The sequence below is a fragment of the Balaenoptera ricei genome, chromosome 7 (genome assembly GCF_028023285.1).
Source record: "Balaenoptera ricei isolate mBalRic1 chromosome 7, mBalRic1.hap2, whole genome shotgun sequence".
Lineage (NCBI taxonomy): Eukaryota > Metazoa > Chordata > Mammalia > Artiodactyla > Balaenopteridae > Balaenoptera > Balaenoptera ricei.
This window is the reverse complement of record NC_082645.1, coordinates 51,611,596-51,628,805: the sequence shown is the minus strand read 5'-3', so window position 1 is coordinate 51,628,805 and position 17,210 is coordinate 51,611,596. Positions and strand designations below refer to the sequence as shown.

The 17,210-nt window shown below is 36.0% G+C and overlaps 1 protein-coding gene across 1 annotated transcript in view; it reads left to right on the top strand.

Moving 5' to 3' along the window:
- The window catches only part of KCNH7 (potassium voltage-gated channel subfamily H member 7), a 453,269-nt gene that overhangs the window by 429,180 nt on the left and 6,879 nt on the right, over positions 1–17,210 (top strand). Inside the window, exons 13-14 of the mRNA XM_059927175.1 lie at positions 9,721–9,972; positions 14,786–14,954. Coding sequence (XP_059783158.1) covers positions 9,721–9,972; positions 14,786–14,954 — 421 coding nt within the window. The remainder of the gene's footprint in view (positions 1–9,720; positions 9,973–14,785; positions 14,955–17,210) is intronic.

Here is a 17,210-nt window from a genome sequence, read left to right as displayed (position 1 = left end):
TCCTCAAGACCTGATCCTAGGCCCTCTTCTTATCTTATTCTATGTCATACTCTTTCCCTGAGTAATCTCATTTATACCCACAGTTTAATTATATTTTCACATAGGAGATGTGCATATTTATATCTTAATCCCAGACCATCTGAGCTTCAGTCTCATATATCCAAATGCCTATTAAGCCATCTACTTGAAATCGCAAGGGCAGCTCAAACTCAACATTTCTTAAATTGAAATCATGATGTCCCGCTGGAAACCTATCTCTCCATCAGTTGCCGTGTCTCTAAATGTCATCACCATTCAATAAACTGCACAAAATAGATCTATCTAGGAACCAACCATCCCTCAACCTCTTCATCAACCCTGGTAACAACTCTTGTTAGTGGCACCTGCAACACATCCATTTACTCTTCAAGCTAGGTCTCTATTGGTTCACTCTTCTCCATCTTCAGAGGCACAACTCTGGGCCAAGCTACCATAATACTGAAACACATTTCAACTCACCTTCCCAACTTGCCCTCTGTCATCTATTCTCCACATTGGACCACTGGTGATTTTTTTTTTCTAAATGCAGGTATTTTTATGTCACATATTTAAAGCGCTCTAAAGACTTCCCATTCCCTAAATTCTTCATAGGGTAGGTTTATACCTACATCTTCAATCTTATCTCATACCATCCTTTCCTTCACTACCCTAACCTGGCCTTCCCCATCAGCTCCTCTCTTTTGCAGCATTTATTCCAGTTTTACTTCCATATGATTTGCATCATCATTTAATCAGTGATATCTGCCTATAGATCATAAGCCCCATAGGAAATATTTAGTCACCTGAAGCTTCAGTGCTTGCCTCATAGCAGATGTTCAACAAATATTTGTTGAAAGAATGACTGAGTTAATGAACTAGCATTTGAGCCTTTTCCATGTGATTCTTTTCCTCCTTTTGCCTTCTTAATCCAAGTTCTTTTCTTGGCCCTCTTCCTTCTGGATTCTCTCCCAAGGGGAGAGCATCTACTAGCTTTAACTTGCCCTAAATTTCAAGTGAACTCAGCTACCCTCTCTTTCACGTACATCATTTTTGTGTTTTTGCTTATATCCTTTCCTTAATTGGAATTTACTTCCCTATCCTCAAACACACACACACACTCACACACAACTATACCACACCACTTTTTCATCCATTAAATTACATTTTTTGTCAAGGTTAATCTTCAGTGATATTCAGTGTGAACTCTTTCTTGATTTCCTCAAAAATATACATTTTCTTTCTTTCATGAATTCCTAAGCCACTTCCATGTTGTTATACGGATGGTCCTTGACTTACGATGAAACAATTTGTGATTTTTTTCACTTTACAATAGTGCGAAAACAATACACATTTAGAAGAAACCATACTTCAGATTTTGAATTTTGATCTTTTCCCAGCTAGCGATATGCTGTGATGCTCCCTCGTGATTCTGGGCAGCGCCAGCTCCCAGTCAGCCACGTGATCAAGAGGGAACCAGCCAATACACTTACAACCATTTTGTTTTTCACTTTTAGTGCAGTATTCAATAAATTACATGAGATATTCAACAGTTTATTTTAAAATAGGCTTTTGTTAGATGATTTTGCCCAACCATAGACGAATGTGTGTGTTCTGAGCATGTTTAAGGTAGATTAGGTTAAGCTATGATGTTCAGTATGTTAGTTGTATTAAATGCATTTTCAACTTATGATATTTTCAACTTACAATGGGTTTATTGGGCTGTAACCCCATTGTAAATCAAGGAAGATCTTTATTTTCAAAATCTGCCCTGTATAGTGGCTATTGGTATATTTGTCCTTTTTCTCTATCAAACTGCAGATTCTTTTCGCAAAGCATGGTTGATAAATATCTGTTGAATTGAGCTAACTGTTGAATCCTCTGGCTGATTGCAGAACAATAAACCATTCACAGATAGGTGATAATTTATTACTGCAATGCCCTTCATTATTCTCCTGGTGACTTTTTCTAAAATCAGAACCATAACAGCCAAGCTGTTCTTCTGTCGAGTTGATCTAAATCCCTTATCCTGAAGTTAATCTCATATTTTGATCTCACTAGAAATGAAGAACAGCTTGACAATATTGTCTATATAATAATGTCCCCCATACAGTTGAAGATTTATTAAATCTCCTTTCAATCTTGTTTAGTTTCTTCATTCTCAAGCTAAATAACTTAACGTTTTTATCTCCTGACAAGACCCTGAGAGCGTGTCACAATTTATATTGTGCTCATGCATGTAGACATTTCTATTGATTCTGAAAACTTTTCCTTTAATCACAGGCTTAGTCTGTAAGACCCATTTTATATAAAGTGTTGATGGTAAGGGATTTGCCTGCCTGTAGCTCTTTGAAGTTTCCTGGTGTGTCAGTGAGTAAGCATTTTTTGGTCAACATGAAAACACAATTAACTCCAGTTATCCAGAGCCTGAGAGCCTATTCCAGTCTTCAGGACTCCATGGTGCAATAGGCAAGTTTAAAATTTGCTGAAAGCAATTTAATCCCAATCACCCCAATCTAAAGATCTGAAAGGGCCGCTCATTCTATATTTCTTGATATAGAATCAATATCTGGGAGGAAAATGCATATAAGTAAGTATAAAGAGCAGAGAGCTTTCAGAAGATAATTGATACTAAATGATACGGAGGGTACATAAACTAAAAGCTGCCCATGAAATGTATTGATTACTTTAGAGTTGGTTTACTGCTCATTTGAAACAATACCTTGAGGGCAGATATCCAAGAGTGCTGATGACTGTGAATTAATCAGCAGAGACATCAAGAACCAGAGGGAAGAACACGTGGTTAGCCATTGGAGACAGACAGAGGTTGAGTCTTACAATTAACCACTCACGAACTACTCAACACAACACTGGAACTCTTCAGGCTTCAGCTCTCACCTGCACAGCGCCCCCCATCATGCCTGCCACGTGGTGCTAAGGAGCTTACATTCAAAAAGAGATATTAAAAATGAAAAGATATATATAGAACCTCTGCAAGTTGACCTGGACTAAATGGAAGCTTAACATATCGGATCACTTCTCTCCTAAAATGCATTTGTAGATGAAAGTGATTTGTCCTCATAGGCTGCGCATTTCTTTTAAGAATATAAACTCAGTTCCTGACAAGAAAGAGTTGTCAGTTCAGGTCCAAATTTAAGGACACCTTGTATTTTTTTGAAGATATATTCAAGAAGTTCTCTTTCCTTCCTAAAATCCTGGCATGGAGGTACCCAGGACCTCCCCAAACTGACTATGGTCATTGTAGGGGGAGATGTTATAGTTCCTGAGAGGGAAGTAAAATGTTATTTTTACAGAAAGTGAAGAATAAAAATGTATCTTCAATGACTTCCTTAGTGATCACAAGCATTGGCAAAATAGTTGGACAGAACAGAAGTAAATGTGGTATAACCATTTGGAACATGTTGAAAAATAGTCTCTAACTGGTCTTCAGAGTTGGATTGTACTTACTTCAGAGTGTGCCAGTGTGGCTTATTGGGTTATGGGAATACTTCTTTTAAAATTTTGTGTTGTGGAACTAAGATCCCACAAGCTGTGCAGCACAGCCAAAATAAAATAAAATAAAATAAAATTTTATGTTGTGTATATTTTATAATACACATAAATTTTAGTACAATAGCATGTATAATGGCACATGAGATATACACACACAAGCATATATATATTTTTTACTGATAGCACTTTTGTGACCAAATATTTGGAATATTCTGCTCAACTTTTTCTATGAACGGAAAATGCAATATCAAAGTAGTTACTAATGGCTGATTTAGGGAGCCAGTGACCTTTTGAGAGAGAATAATTCAATGAGAACAGCAATTAACAGGCCTCCCCAGAAAACAGAAAAAAATTTAAATGTGCTAAAGATATGACTGTACCAACCAAAGGGATGGAAATAAAGGTGAAAAAAATGTTCAGCATCTTCTTTACTTTGGATTTAGATAGTGCCACACGTGTCATAAAAAACAGGGACCCATTTTAAGAGATATACACACCCTAAGAGCAATTTTCTCATTTCCCTACCCATGTAATTTTTTTTTTTAACATCTTTATTGGAGTATAATTACTTTACAATGGTGTGTTAGTTTCTGCTTTATAACAAAGTGAATCAGTTATACATATACATATGTTCCCATATCTCTTCCCTCTTGTGTCTCCCTCCCTCCCACCCTCCCTATCCCACCCCTCTAGGTGGTCACAAAGCACCGAGCTGATCTCCCTGTGCTATGCGGCTGCTTCCCACTAGCTATTTTACATTTGATAGTGTATATATGTCCATGCCACTCTCTCACCCTGTCACATCTTACCCCTCCCCCTCCCTATATCCTCAAGTCCATTCTCTAGTAGGTCTGTGTCTTTATTCCCGTCTTGCCACTAGGTTCTTCATGACCTTTTTTTTTTTTTTTTCCTTAGATTCCATATATATGTGTTAGCATACTGTATTTGTTTTTCTCCTTCTGACTTACTTCACTCTTATGACAGACTCTAGGTCCATCCACCTCATTACAAATACCTCCATTTCATTTCTTTTTATGGCTGAGTAATATTCCATTGTATATATGTGCCACATCTTCTTTATCCATTCATCCGATGATGGACACTTGGGTTGCTTCCATGTCCTGGCTATTGTAAATAGAGCTGCAGTGAACATTGTGGTACATGACTCTTTTTGAATTATGGTTTTCTCAGGGTATATGCCCAGTAGTGGGATTGCTGGGTCATATGGTAGTTCTACTTTTAGTTTTTTAAGGAACCTCCATACTGTTCTCCATAGTGGCTGTATCAATTTACATTCCCATCAACAGTGCAAGAGGGTTCCCTTTTCTCCACACCCTCTCCAACATTTATTGTTTCTAGATTTTTTGATGATGGCCATTCTGACCGGTGTGAGGTGATACCTCATTGTAGTTTTGATTTGCATTTCTCTAATGATTAATGATGTTGAGCATTCTTTCATGTGTCTGTTGGCCATCTGTATATCTTCTTTGGAGAAATGTCTATTTAGGTCTTCTGCCCATTTTTGGATTGGGTTGTTTGTTTTTTTGTTATTGAGCTGCATGTGCTGCTTGTAAATCTTGGAGATTAATCCTTTGTCAGTTGCTTCATTTGCAAATATTTTCTCCCATTCTGATGGTTGTCTTTTCATCTTGTTTATGGTTTCCTTTGCTGTGCAAAAGCTTTTAAGTTTCATTAGGTCCCATTTGTTTATTTGTGTTTTTATTTCCATTTCTCTAGGAGTTGGGTCAAAAAGGATCTTGCTGTGATTTATGTCATAGAGTGTTCTGTCTATGTTTTCCTCTAAGAGTTTGATAGTGTCTGGTCTTACATTTAGGTCTCGAATCCATTTTGAGTTTATTTTTGTGTATGGTGTTAGGGAGTGTTCTAATTTCATACTTTTACATGTACCTGCCCAGTTTTCCCAGCACCACTTATTGAAGAGGCTGTCTTTTCTCCACTGTATATGCTTGCCTCCTTTATCAAAGATAAGGTGACCATATGTGCGTGGGTTTATCTCTGGGCTTTCTCTCCTGTTCCATTGATCTATTTTTCTGTTTTTGTGCCAGTACCAAACTGTCTTGATTACAGTAGCTTTGTAATCTAGTCTGAAGTCAGGGAGCCTGATTCCTCCAGCTCCATTTTTCGTTCTCAAGATTGCTTTGGCTATTCGGGGTCTTTTGTGTTTCCATACAAATTGTGAAATTTTTTGTTCTAGTTCTGTGAAAAATGCCAGTGGCAGTTTGATAGGGATTGCATTGAATCTGTAGATTGCTTTGGGTAGTAGAGTCATTTTCACAATGTTGATTCTTCCAATCCAAGAACATACCCATGTAATTTTTATTGAAATGGGCACTTTTATATATATCAACTGGTAAAATCTAGTGTTCCAGAAAATGAGTGGAAAGAGGTCTTGAACTCATCATACCTGTGTTTCAAAGCAATAAACCTTATCTCCTTGTAATGTTTGTATAGTGATTTCACATTGCCATCCAAAAGTCAGTAAAGTTTTGAAAGTGTTTCTCCAAAATAAATAACTTCTGTGAAAGTTATTGAAGTAAGGAGTAAATATATACACTGTTAAACTTGTTTTTACAGAATACGGGTGGGTCAAATTCTAATTTTATTAAGTTTTTACATATATTGCTATTATACTTTAGCATCTCTTTGGAATATCTTCTCCAATAATAAATAATGATTAGCTTTTGTTATCCATTTCAGTAATATATAAATGTATCTTTCTTTATTTTAATTTTTAAGATAAATTCTTTATCTTTATTTGTATAGAAAAATGACTCTAATCCACTTTCAACTTTCTTTGATGCTAGAGCAGAACTAAAGTACTTGAGATCAAATGAAGAAATTTATTTTGGACTCCAATTTTCCAATGAAATAAATGTTTTTTAATGCATTCGGCTGGAAAATGCTCAAGTTATCTCAAAATCATTACCAGTAGGAAATCTTAAACGCAAATGCTGAGAGAGTACATTAAACGCCTCTCTTTTACCAAACCTTGGGTCCACCTGTTGGGTCTGACAAATAAAAATGATAAATCACCTGAGAGAAAGACTCCATAAATGATGGAGAGAGCACAAGCATTTGTTCCCAGATTGTTTGAAATGTAAGAATTTTATATAATCATTCTTAAGATGGATGGGTCAACCACTCCATCAGGACATTCATTCTGTGCTCTTCAATCCATCCTGAACACAGAGAGACACCTACAAGACAATTCACAACTGCTTTAGAATTGCATCCTGTGAGAAAAGGAGAGGAGGTGAAGTGTCAGCCTACAGAAACAAGGGATTTTTTAAAAAGTTTTCAGTCATCTAAATCAGAAAAATTCGAGGCTTAATTAAATAGGCAGGGTTTTTTTCTTTGTAAAACGATGGTAACAGGAATGATTATACAGTCTCATTTCTAGCAAAAGGGAAAATGTGAAAACTACTCAGATTACTATTCGGAATACTATTTCTACATAGCATTTAAGAAAACAACATTAAGAAATCATAATAATAAAATAGCATTAAGAATAACATTAAGGAAAATAGTACCTAATGCTATTTAATGTCTATTAAATAATCCAGTTTAACTAGAAATGGAACAAGCCATCAAAATCTAGAGGTACCTGGAGGCCAATTATAATGCATTTCAGCCCAATATCATGTATTCCATTAGCCAACGTCCAGCCTAAGCCTGAGCAGTTTCCATTTTTAATCCACAAATAGATTGTCATTTCAGCTGTCATTTTAAATGATCAGATTTGAAGCTTTGATTTATCTAGTATGGAATAGAAAAATGTTGCAATTGGGCTGCATCAGAGAAACTGTTCACGTGGCCTGAGTTCCAAAACGCAGCTGGCTGATGATCCAGTGGCAATGAACACAGAAATAAATGTGGAGAAATTTCCCCTACGTATTAGAAAAAATTCAAGGATATCAAATGTTTTCTTCTTCTTTCATGATCCTGCTTTTACCTGAAATTCTTGCTAAAGGATTTAGATACCATGTGTACGAAATAATTTGCTCCGTTTCACTAGAGAACTAAATAATAATCCCTCATTCACCACATTTTGTGAACACATGTCCCGAGTTGAAATCAGCAAGTTATAATTCAGTTTAGCAATATATGTTGACTGATGAATTTGTGCCTAAGCATCCAAAATCAAGCCATAATTTAGTAAACTAAGACCAAGGCCCATGTGGTAGGTGGGACAGAACATTTTACTATGTATGAGGATTTACAAATCTACAGAGAACTCGCAAGCTCTTTTAAGCCAAAAAGGCGAAGTGATTTAATAATTTGTGATGTATATTCATTACAAATATCCATGTTAGCATTATCCTTACTTAGATCAGAGACATATGAATTAGATGTTAATTCAGTTTACATTTGATTCCGCTGGAAAAGATTCCATGAAAGTGTTTAAAAGAAAAGCATTTTGGGGAAGATGAGAAGCCTTTGTTGATTCAAATCCCATTGGTGCCCAAACTGCACAAACGTTTACTTAGGAGCAACAAACTGATGCAATTCACAAAGCAGGTATGAGTATAATTTAGAGAAGTGAAGTGTTTAAGTTTTTTAACATTTACTAGCATAAAATTGGAAACTATTATTTTTTGAGGAATGAAATGATATGGTTATAAAGTGGGGAAATGTTGATCAAATTTTCAGGCGGGGAGAAGTTAAAATCAAAGGAAACAGAGGAAGAGATGACAAGAATGAAGGAAGACTGTGTCCGTGACACTGGAGAGAAAGGGCTTGTGTAAGAAGAGTTGATCTGGATATTTACAGGCAACTAGATTAGTGGTTGAGTAGAGAAATATAAGTGATACTGAGTAATCAATGATGTCAACAATGCTTGAGACTGGAAAGGTCTGTGGTCTTCTCAGTAATGATGAAATCACTGAGCAAGTGGGGAATCTTAAAGAAAATAAATTAAGCAATCTGCTTGCACTACATTGAACTTTAATTGGCAAGGTGTAAACTGCACTACATTGAACTTTAATTGGCAAGGTGTAAACTAACTCCTTAATAACAATTTCACATGAAGCTGGTTTTTAAACTCTATCCATTTTTACCTTGGGCTGCTTTCTAGCTTCTCATATTTTAAATTATGATTTTTTTTAAATAAAAGAAAAAGATCTCTGTTTAATTTCTGTGCCATATGGGAATTTTAAAGAACAGTTGGAAGTTTCTCTGGAGTAGCCTTAAATCAGTTCATTTGGCCTTCTATAAATAACAATGTAAGCACAACCAGGCAGAGAATAGATGGAGACACTGTCTTAAACATTTCTCTAGAAAATGATATACCTTCTGGAGTATGTGGGTTAGTTATTAGCAGTAACCAGATGGAGAATTAAACTGTCTCCCCAGGACACTAATGGAAACAAGTTCTGCGATTCATCTCTTGGAGTTTTGCTGCTGAAATATGTTCTAACACAACCTTCAGGGCTGAAATTATCCTGACATTTCAGTATAAAGCGGCCAATATGCACTACTGGCTTTAATGTAATTAGGTAAACCTACCTTAATTACTGTGTTTAAGCTTTATATTCTTTGCAATATCCTGCACAACCAAACTGCCTGGAATGTCAAGGCCATTACATGCATTGAACTAGGGTTGAAATTCAGCCTGCCAGCCTTTACCACAGGGAGGCTTCTGGTTTTGACCTTCACAATGTGGAATGACCACCACAGATGAGAGGGCATGAAGGTTAAAAATCAACAAACAATAAACTGCATAGCAGTGACATTTTAGAATTGGGACACATTTTTCTTCACTTTTTCATTTCCTTCAAGAAAGATTACACCATATTTTAAGAATACAAATGACTGTTGAGCATGTATAAATAAGGTTTAAGTTATCCTAAAGTTTTTTTTCAGAAATATAAATGCTATTACTACCACAGATATTCTTTTAATTTTGGAACGAATAGCGTATCTCATTAAGATAATCTAATGTCCTATGAATTAAGAAAAAAAAAAAGTCTTCTTAAATAGTTACATTCTCAGTAGGAAAAAGAGAAAGAACAACTTTTCTGGCAGTTTAAAAAAAATCTATGTTAAAGTTATCCCCCCAAAAATCACTCTGACAAAGGTAGTTTATGTAGCGCTAGATAGTGCAGTAGGCATAGAGTCTCACATTTGATTCTCTTCTATAAAATAACTTTTCTTTGATAGATTTTGGCAAAGGAAGCACCACAAATGATCCAGAAGACTCTGTAGATACCATAAGACATTATCAGAGGTCCAAGAAACACTTTGAAGAGAAAAAAAGCAGATCTTCATCTTTCATCTCCTCCATTGACGATGAACAAAAGCCTCTCTTCTCAGGAATTGTAGATTCTCCTCCAGGAATAGGGAAAGTAACTGGACTTGATCTTGAAGAAACAGTGCCCACCTCAGGAAGAATTCCCATAGATAAAAGAAGTCACTCTTGCAAAGGTAATCAAGTTTCTCCAGAATCTCGTTGTCTCTCCTCAGGACTAGTCACAAAATGGTGACTTTGCACAAATGAAGAACCATACCGCACATTAATCTAATCTGCAATTTTGTGATATATTTGCAAAGATCAAATCTTAGATCATCTACAAAGTGTTTGCAGGGTTCTGGAATAGTGGTCATCATTCCCAATTATAGCATAGGAGGGTCTGTGTGGCCAGGAAGACTTAACATAATGCCACATAGAACACTGTAGGAATGTCTATCGTAGTGACTCCGTGGGGAGAGGGGATTGATGAGCATTTGAAGAGAGCAAACCCATTGATTCTTATATGTATCTTCTGTATCCATTCCTCACCCCCAACCTTGTTTTTTTATAGCATGAAAGGCCAATGCAATAAAAATGCAATAAATACCAAAAAGAATTTCAGTTTACTGGGAATTATGAGAAAATGGGGAGAGATGCTCCTAAATAAAGTATGCTTTTGATCCAACTCATTTGAACACATTTGCTTAAAAGGGATACCCAAATATATGGGTTTTGTTGTAGAAAATATGCATGAACTGGGTAATTGTGCTTAATCAATATATCCAGATTAGATGTTAAAGGGTGGAAAACTCAGGAAAACTTGAGGACTGTCACATGAAAGAACAATTAACTTCTCATCAGGAGCTAGATATATGCATCTTGTTAAATCTTGCTAAGTGGGTGCAAGAACAGGTACGGGCAGGCTGCTCGGGTTCCAAGTTCAAGTCTGTGACTTACTCCCTTTATGTCTTTCAGTAAGTGATTTGACAGACCCCACTAAGACTCAGTTTGCACATCTTCAGAATAGGAATAATATCTTCTAACCAACTAGTCTGTTGTGATTACTAAACAAGAGAACATGCATAAATTACTTTCTCTGAAATAAAATCCCCAACTCTGCTTAGTATTTTCTCACAGTTTTTCTTTTCTAACACTTTAATCATTGAATATAGTCCTAGATATATAAAAATGTAGAGATGAAGAAGGTGTAGCAAAAAAATCAAAAGAATATAACAGAAATGAAGGAAAAATAGGATGTTCTTGACCTGGCAGGATACAAAATTATGACACAGAGTAAGTAAATATTACCTATCATTGTCACCATTATTCGAAGTGACTATATCTGACAACAAAAGTTTTATTGAATCTAGGATGTTTAGGCTTTACATTTTTCCAGAGTTACTGTCCCTATTTTATCAAATCAGCTTTTGCAATGACCCCAAGTTGAAGTAAGCTAAGAATATATGCAGATGTTCTCTGGACAATCTAAAATCTTGATGAAGTGGATGAAAATATTACCTCATTTATCACAGTGGAAGAATGGAATATTAGATGTGATTACCAAACGTCCCGTTTTAGTTATTTATGAAAATGGATTCTGGGAAGTACTAAAAATTGAAACAGGTTGTATCATGGAAGGTAGAAGTTCTGAAGAACTTGCTGAACCATCCTACTATTTCCAAGAGTCAGCATAATGTGGGCCTGACTTCTTTCAAAATACTTTTTGTTGTTTTCCTCTTGCGTCTTAAAGTCTCAAGTGACAGGTCGTTAATGATATATTTTGGAGATTTGATTTGACTTTATAATGACTCTCGCTGACAGCGAATTCTCATGCCCTTCATCTTATATTTTGCTTTGCCACTTCTTCCAATTATTTTTAATTAGCTATTCTACATGCACAATAAAAGATAGTATACTAGCAAATCATTTTAATATCTACAAATTTTAATTTTCAAAAATTTACAATGCGATCCCTATTCAAATAAATAATTACCTTTAAAATTCATAGTTAAATATTCATGTCAATTGAATCAGCATGATTGGTGTTGTTATAGGTCTATCAGTGTGACACATGGTTAACCTGGATAGTCAATATGATCAACCAATGGAGAATTCTAAAACTTTATTCACTGCAAATTTCATTCCCTAGTGATTTTCTAAGGTGAGATACTGTGCAATGTTAAAGGGTTTGAATAAGATGTAGGGTGTAGCTGTAACTGCTGCAGCTTGAGCTCCTAAATACCCACAAATTTTAGTTTTATCATCAATGGAAATGCCACTTACATTTCTAGCATTTGTCATGCTGAATCCAACAGAGGAGCACCTTTAGACAAAACTGAAAAGAAAAAATCGAACTAAATGGACTCAGATCCTACTTAGATTGAGGTCAAGAGTCCACTGTAGGAAAATTGTGTACCCAGAGCAAAGTGAAAGTTTACTTTCTGTTCATCCATTTCTAGAAATGTGTCTTGCAACTATAGCAACATTTTCCAAGGCAACCAAGTGCAGATTTTTTCTGAGCTATATTTAGAAAGTATCTACAAGGATGTTCATTTTGATTAAGACTGCTAAGCAGGATTTCCCCTTTGAACTCCTTTTTTCTTTCATATTGCTGTTAAAATAAGCTAATCACACATTACTGATTTTAATAAAAGAGTAAATTATAATCAAGGAAGACTTTACGCAATAGTTTACAATTATTCTTTTCTGTTAAGAGAAGATTATCAGGTTTTTTTCTTGAGCACTGAAGAAGAAATAGAATCCTACATAATTTATTGCATGTGATTCACCACTGTTATTTAAAAATCAGTTTATTATATATGATTTGAGAATGAGAGCTATTAGGCATAAGTGGAAATTCTCTAAGCTTTCTCAGCACAAAACTTCTGAGCGTAATATGTAACTTCCAACCTATCAGTTTTTACTGTTTTTGTTTTATTGTCTAGCAAGAGGCTAGACAGGGAGAAACGTGGGCATCATCCGACCATTAATATGTGTGTTCTGAATATTTGTTTGCCATTAATTCTCCAAAATTGAAAACCTAGTGTACTAAGACATCTTATTATTGTTTTGCCTTTTAAATAGAGTCACATGTCTGTGAATAATAAATCATACTTTTCAGTGAAAATCTGCTGATGTATTACTGCACTTAAAAGTTCAGCATTATCATTTTTTGATGTTCAGTTTCATTTGTTGTGTTCGATTAAGTATCAAGGGAAATTATATATTGTCACTTTAAAAAGAACAAAACACCAGGCTTCCATAGTCTAAGGAAGCCTTAATCACAAAGAACCATTCTGGAATTCATAGCAAGCTCTCTGAGGTCTGTTAGCCATTTCAATAGTACAGGGAACCCTGACCTTATATTTTTCTAATACTGTCTTTGGATATGCTAATCCCTTTGTTAGAGCTTCACCCATTTGAAGCCGAAATTGTAGGCACCTCAGTAGGTATTTCTGTGTATTCAGTGATAAAAGTATAGTGGTAGAAAAACCATGAAGAAAAGATTCAGAAATTGTGTCTGCTACCGGAGGATAGGAGGTGCTTTTGAGCTATCTGACTGTACTTTTGAAGAAACTGTAGGAAAGGGACTTCAAAAAGTCCTACAAATCCTGTTCCTTGTTTCTAGAATCACAGCTAATCCTCCCCAAATCAGTTACTTTCTATCCAATTTTTAAAATAGCCAAGGATATAAATTCCTTAACTTTACATAACTTTTGTCAGTGTTTAATCATAACTACTTGTCCAAAGGGGGAAAAAAAAAGGCTTTCTATCAAAGCAAAATCACTTTTTGTTATTCAAGTCTATTTCCATGTAAAAATGAAGACCAGTTCTAGACAGTCTTTTCCTCCTACCAGCCCTCCCAGTGAGGAAAAGATGCTCCTTCTTTATCTCTGAAATAAACTCCCAACTCCACTAGTATTTTTTTCTGGGTTTTATTTCCCAGCCTTTTAATCATTCTAAGTACTTCTCTAGATATGTGAAATGTAGAGGGGAAGAAAGCATAGCAAAAGCCATCAAAAGTTTATGACAGAAATGAGAGGGAAAGTAAGATATTATATTTGCCCTCAAATATTGACAACTTGCAAATACAGATTGTAGGAGAAACAGTAAATTAAATGAGGCTCAGAAAATGAATCTCTGTAAGGAAAATGTTTAAAACCTTGCTAGACTGAATTCTTCAAGGGCAGGGCCTATGTTTTCTTCATCTCTAACTCCCCCACGTTTAGCAGAGTGTCTGGAACATAGCAGACATGCGGACCATCTGAAAAGTGGACTTGAACAGATAAACAATATGTTTTAAAGTATAGCAGCATAAAAATATTCTAAATAAAAGAGCCCCAAGAAAAAATATTGGAAATTAATGGACAGAATACGTTAAAGGACAGTGCAGAAGGAGCTACACAGAAACATAAAAACATGAAAAAATGTCATAGGACTAGAGACTTAGGACTCTTCCCATCTTTAATGGCTCATGGTTCCTTGGCTCTACTTTGAGTTGGGTTGGCCTAAGGGAATCCCTCTGAAGATCATCGCTTCCCCATGGCTGTCTCTTCTTGAGCCCACTCTGAATCATGAAGTATGCAAATTATTCTGGATGAAAGAGCCCTAAAATCTTCAACCTGAAGTGCAGCAGTACATACAAATGGTGCTGTTTCTTCCCAAATGTAAAAGCACAAAGTCATTGCTCTCTAACCAGAGTTCGGATTGGCCATCCATGTTTTCCTCTTAGCACAAACTAGAAAGAAGACAAAATTGTATTCAAGACTCATAACTGGCTGTTTGTTTTTCTTCGTATGGAAATGGGTGCGGGAAGTGGCAGACAGGATCGGGGTGGATGAAATTCAGCTACCAACTGGTCGTGGTCCCTGGACAGGTCCCTGAGTCACTCTGGTTCTCTGTCTTCCCGTTAAACTCCAAGATCCCTTCCTGCTTGTATCGCGGATGTCTCTGGAGCTACAAATGGGCACCCAGAGAAGCTGACATCCATCTTGCTGTTTCCCACAGATATCGCTGACACCAGAAGCTGGGAAAGAGAAACTGCCGGAACTCAGGCCGATGAGTCTAGCCCCTCAGCGCTTCCGCGAGCTGCCTGGGGGATCTCTGAAACCGAAAGCGACCTCGCCTACGGAGAAGTGGAGCAAAGATTAGATCTGCTCCAAGAACAGCTTAACAGGTATAAGCAATAGCCAGGCAAAGGGAAAACATAACGCAAGCCCTTAGCTGGGTCTAGCTTTACTCTTTGTAAATAGCAAATTCGTCCTACCATAGATGGCATATACACTTCTTTATACACTTATTTAAAAGAAGGCTAAAAGTTGACAGAATTATTAATCTGTCTTGCAAGGAGCATTTATTTAGAACGCTTCACACTTTTGGCAGCATGAATCCTATTTTTTCTTTACTTGTCATAAAATTAGTATATATCATCAACCTAAGAAACCTTTTTTATCCCCTCAAAATAATTCATCTTAAGTTTGTTGACTAACACCCTTCCTCTTTCAATCCTCCTTTTGCACTTTTTGGTTGTTCATGGTAACTTAGTTATGTGGTACGGTATTTTTTTAAGAATATTGACAAAATGATTTAAACATTTAGTTTTTCAGCCAACTTGTCAAAAATGTGATTGAGTTAAAGCCCAGATCCTCTCCATTTTCCCTCCATCTTTGATCTCTAACCTTTTAAGATAAAGAATAAATTTTGGTTTTAGGAAGGGTGGAACCCCTTAACCCAAATCTACATGGATTCCTTAAAATTAAATTGATCAATGACATTCAAGGGGAAAAAAAGTAGATGTATGAGTATGATACTGCTTTAGTTGTGTTACATGTGGAAAGTGACCTCGATTCAAGGTAGTTTCCAGGACATCGCTGGGCAAGGTATTCCAGTAGTCACAGACAGAAAACTGCATGGATTAAACTAAAATGTTCAAATCACAGGATTTACTAAATCAATTTAAAACACACAGTGAGTGATGAGGAGCGCCAGATGGGGTAATTAACACGTTTCTAATAAGTGCAATCCTGGTAAAAGAACCATACAACCTGTATCCTGATTTATACAATTTTATATATATACCTCATCAGCCTTCCAGGCTGATGGTGCGGTTATGAGGACCAGAGTTTAGGTTTGCACAAAAGGGGTCCACAGATTAAAAAAAAAACCCAGTGCCAATGACACACTTGCTCTATCACAGACATGAAAGGCCAAGTACACCCGGCCACAGCTGTGGCATTTCAGTTAGCCTGCCGAACAGCCATGTGTTTTATTGGCCTTTATAGGTAAAAAACGTGAGGTGTCAGAAGGAGCTTATACTGTGTGTGTGTCACCAGTGGGTGACCAAACTTGGGGGTGGCAGTCATCTACCCAGAGGTGACAGGAGAATAACTTGTTCTTTCCATCTCTTTCCATGTATAAGCCATGCTCTGGTTTGTTACATCATATTTCTATTCTATCTTTGGGATGTCTTGCAGGTTGCTGGCATGCTGTGTGTATTTAATGCATCTTATGAATTCTGCCCATGTGTAACAAGCTACTTGCTTACTTGTTCTCTATACTTACCACATTCTATGAGTTTTGTTTATACTACATAAGCTAGCTATCTAAGCTTAATTTTTCTTCTGTGTTTTATCAATGCTGCTTGTAGTTTTATTGGTATTTTAAATCTTTATGCCCGAATTGAACAGTGTCAAACAATACAGTAAACATAAAAATGTATGCACACACACATACATTAACATGAAAGATGAATTAGCAATTAAAACAGACAAAAGGAATTAGAAAACCTACAAATTTGTAAATTGAAATAAATTTGTATGCCTTAATTTCAAACAGAAGTATGACAATACTGTATGAATTAAAGATTTAATTTTGTATTTTTTGTTTTCATGTAATTTTATCAAAGGTTAAACGTTAAAAAACTGAGGTCTATATCCCATTCTCAAGTGCCAAATGAAAGTCTTGTAAAATTGAAACTTATTTGAGAAAATTAAAACAAACTATCATTTACTTAGAGTCAGTAATTCCTAATTAAGGTTTAAGAACTTGACATGATCATACTTATTATTGCTCAGAGAAGCATATTTAGTTAATTAGTACATTTACTATCTCTCCCTGCTATTTATACCAAGCTACATTGATCTTTTAGCCATAACATATATCAAAATATATACTGTACACACAAAAGAATTGATAAAAGTGTGATCTCTGAAGTTTAACTTCCTTGATTCCTGCCCATTCCTTTATTGTCAAACATATAGTATGCATTCAATTCCTGGAGTAAATGGGAAACTTACTGAATGAATGGATTAATGACAGGGACAGCAGTGATTTCTTCAGCATGATACTCACACAGCACTTGCGTATTGGTTAGCCTAGATTAAAGTCATAACTCTTCTACTTAACTACTAATAGGATGACTAGGTCAAGTCAT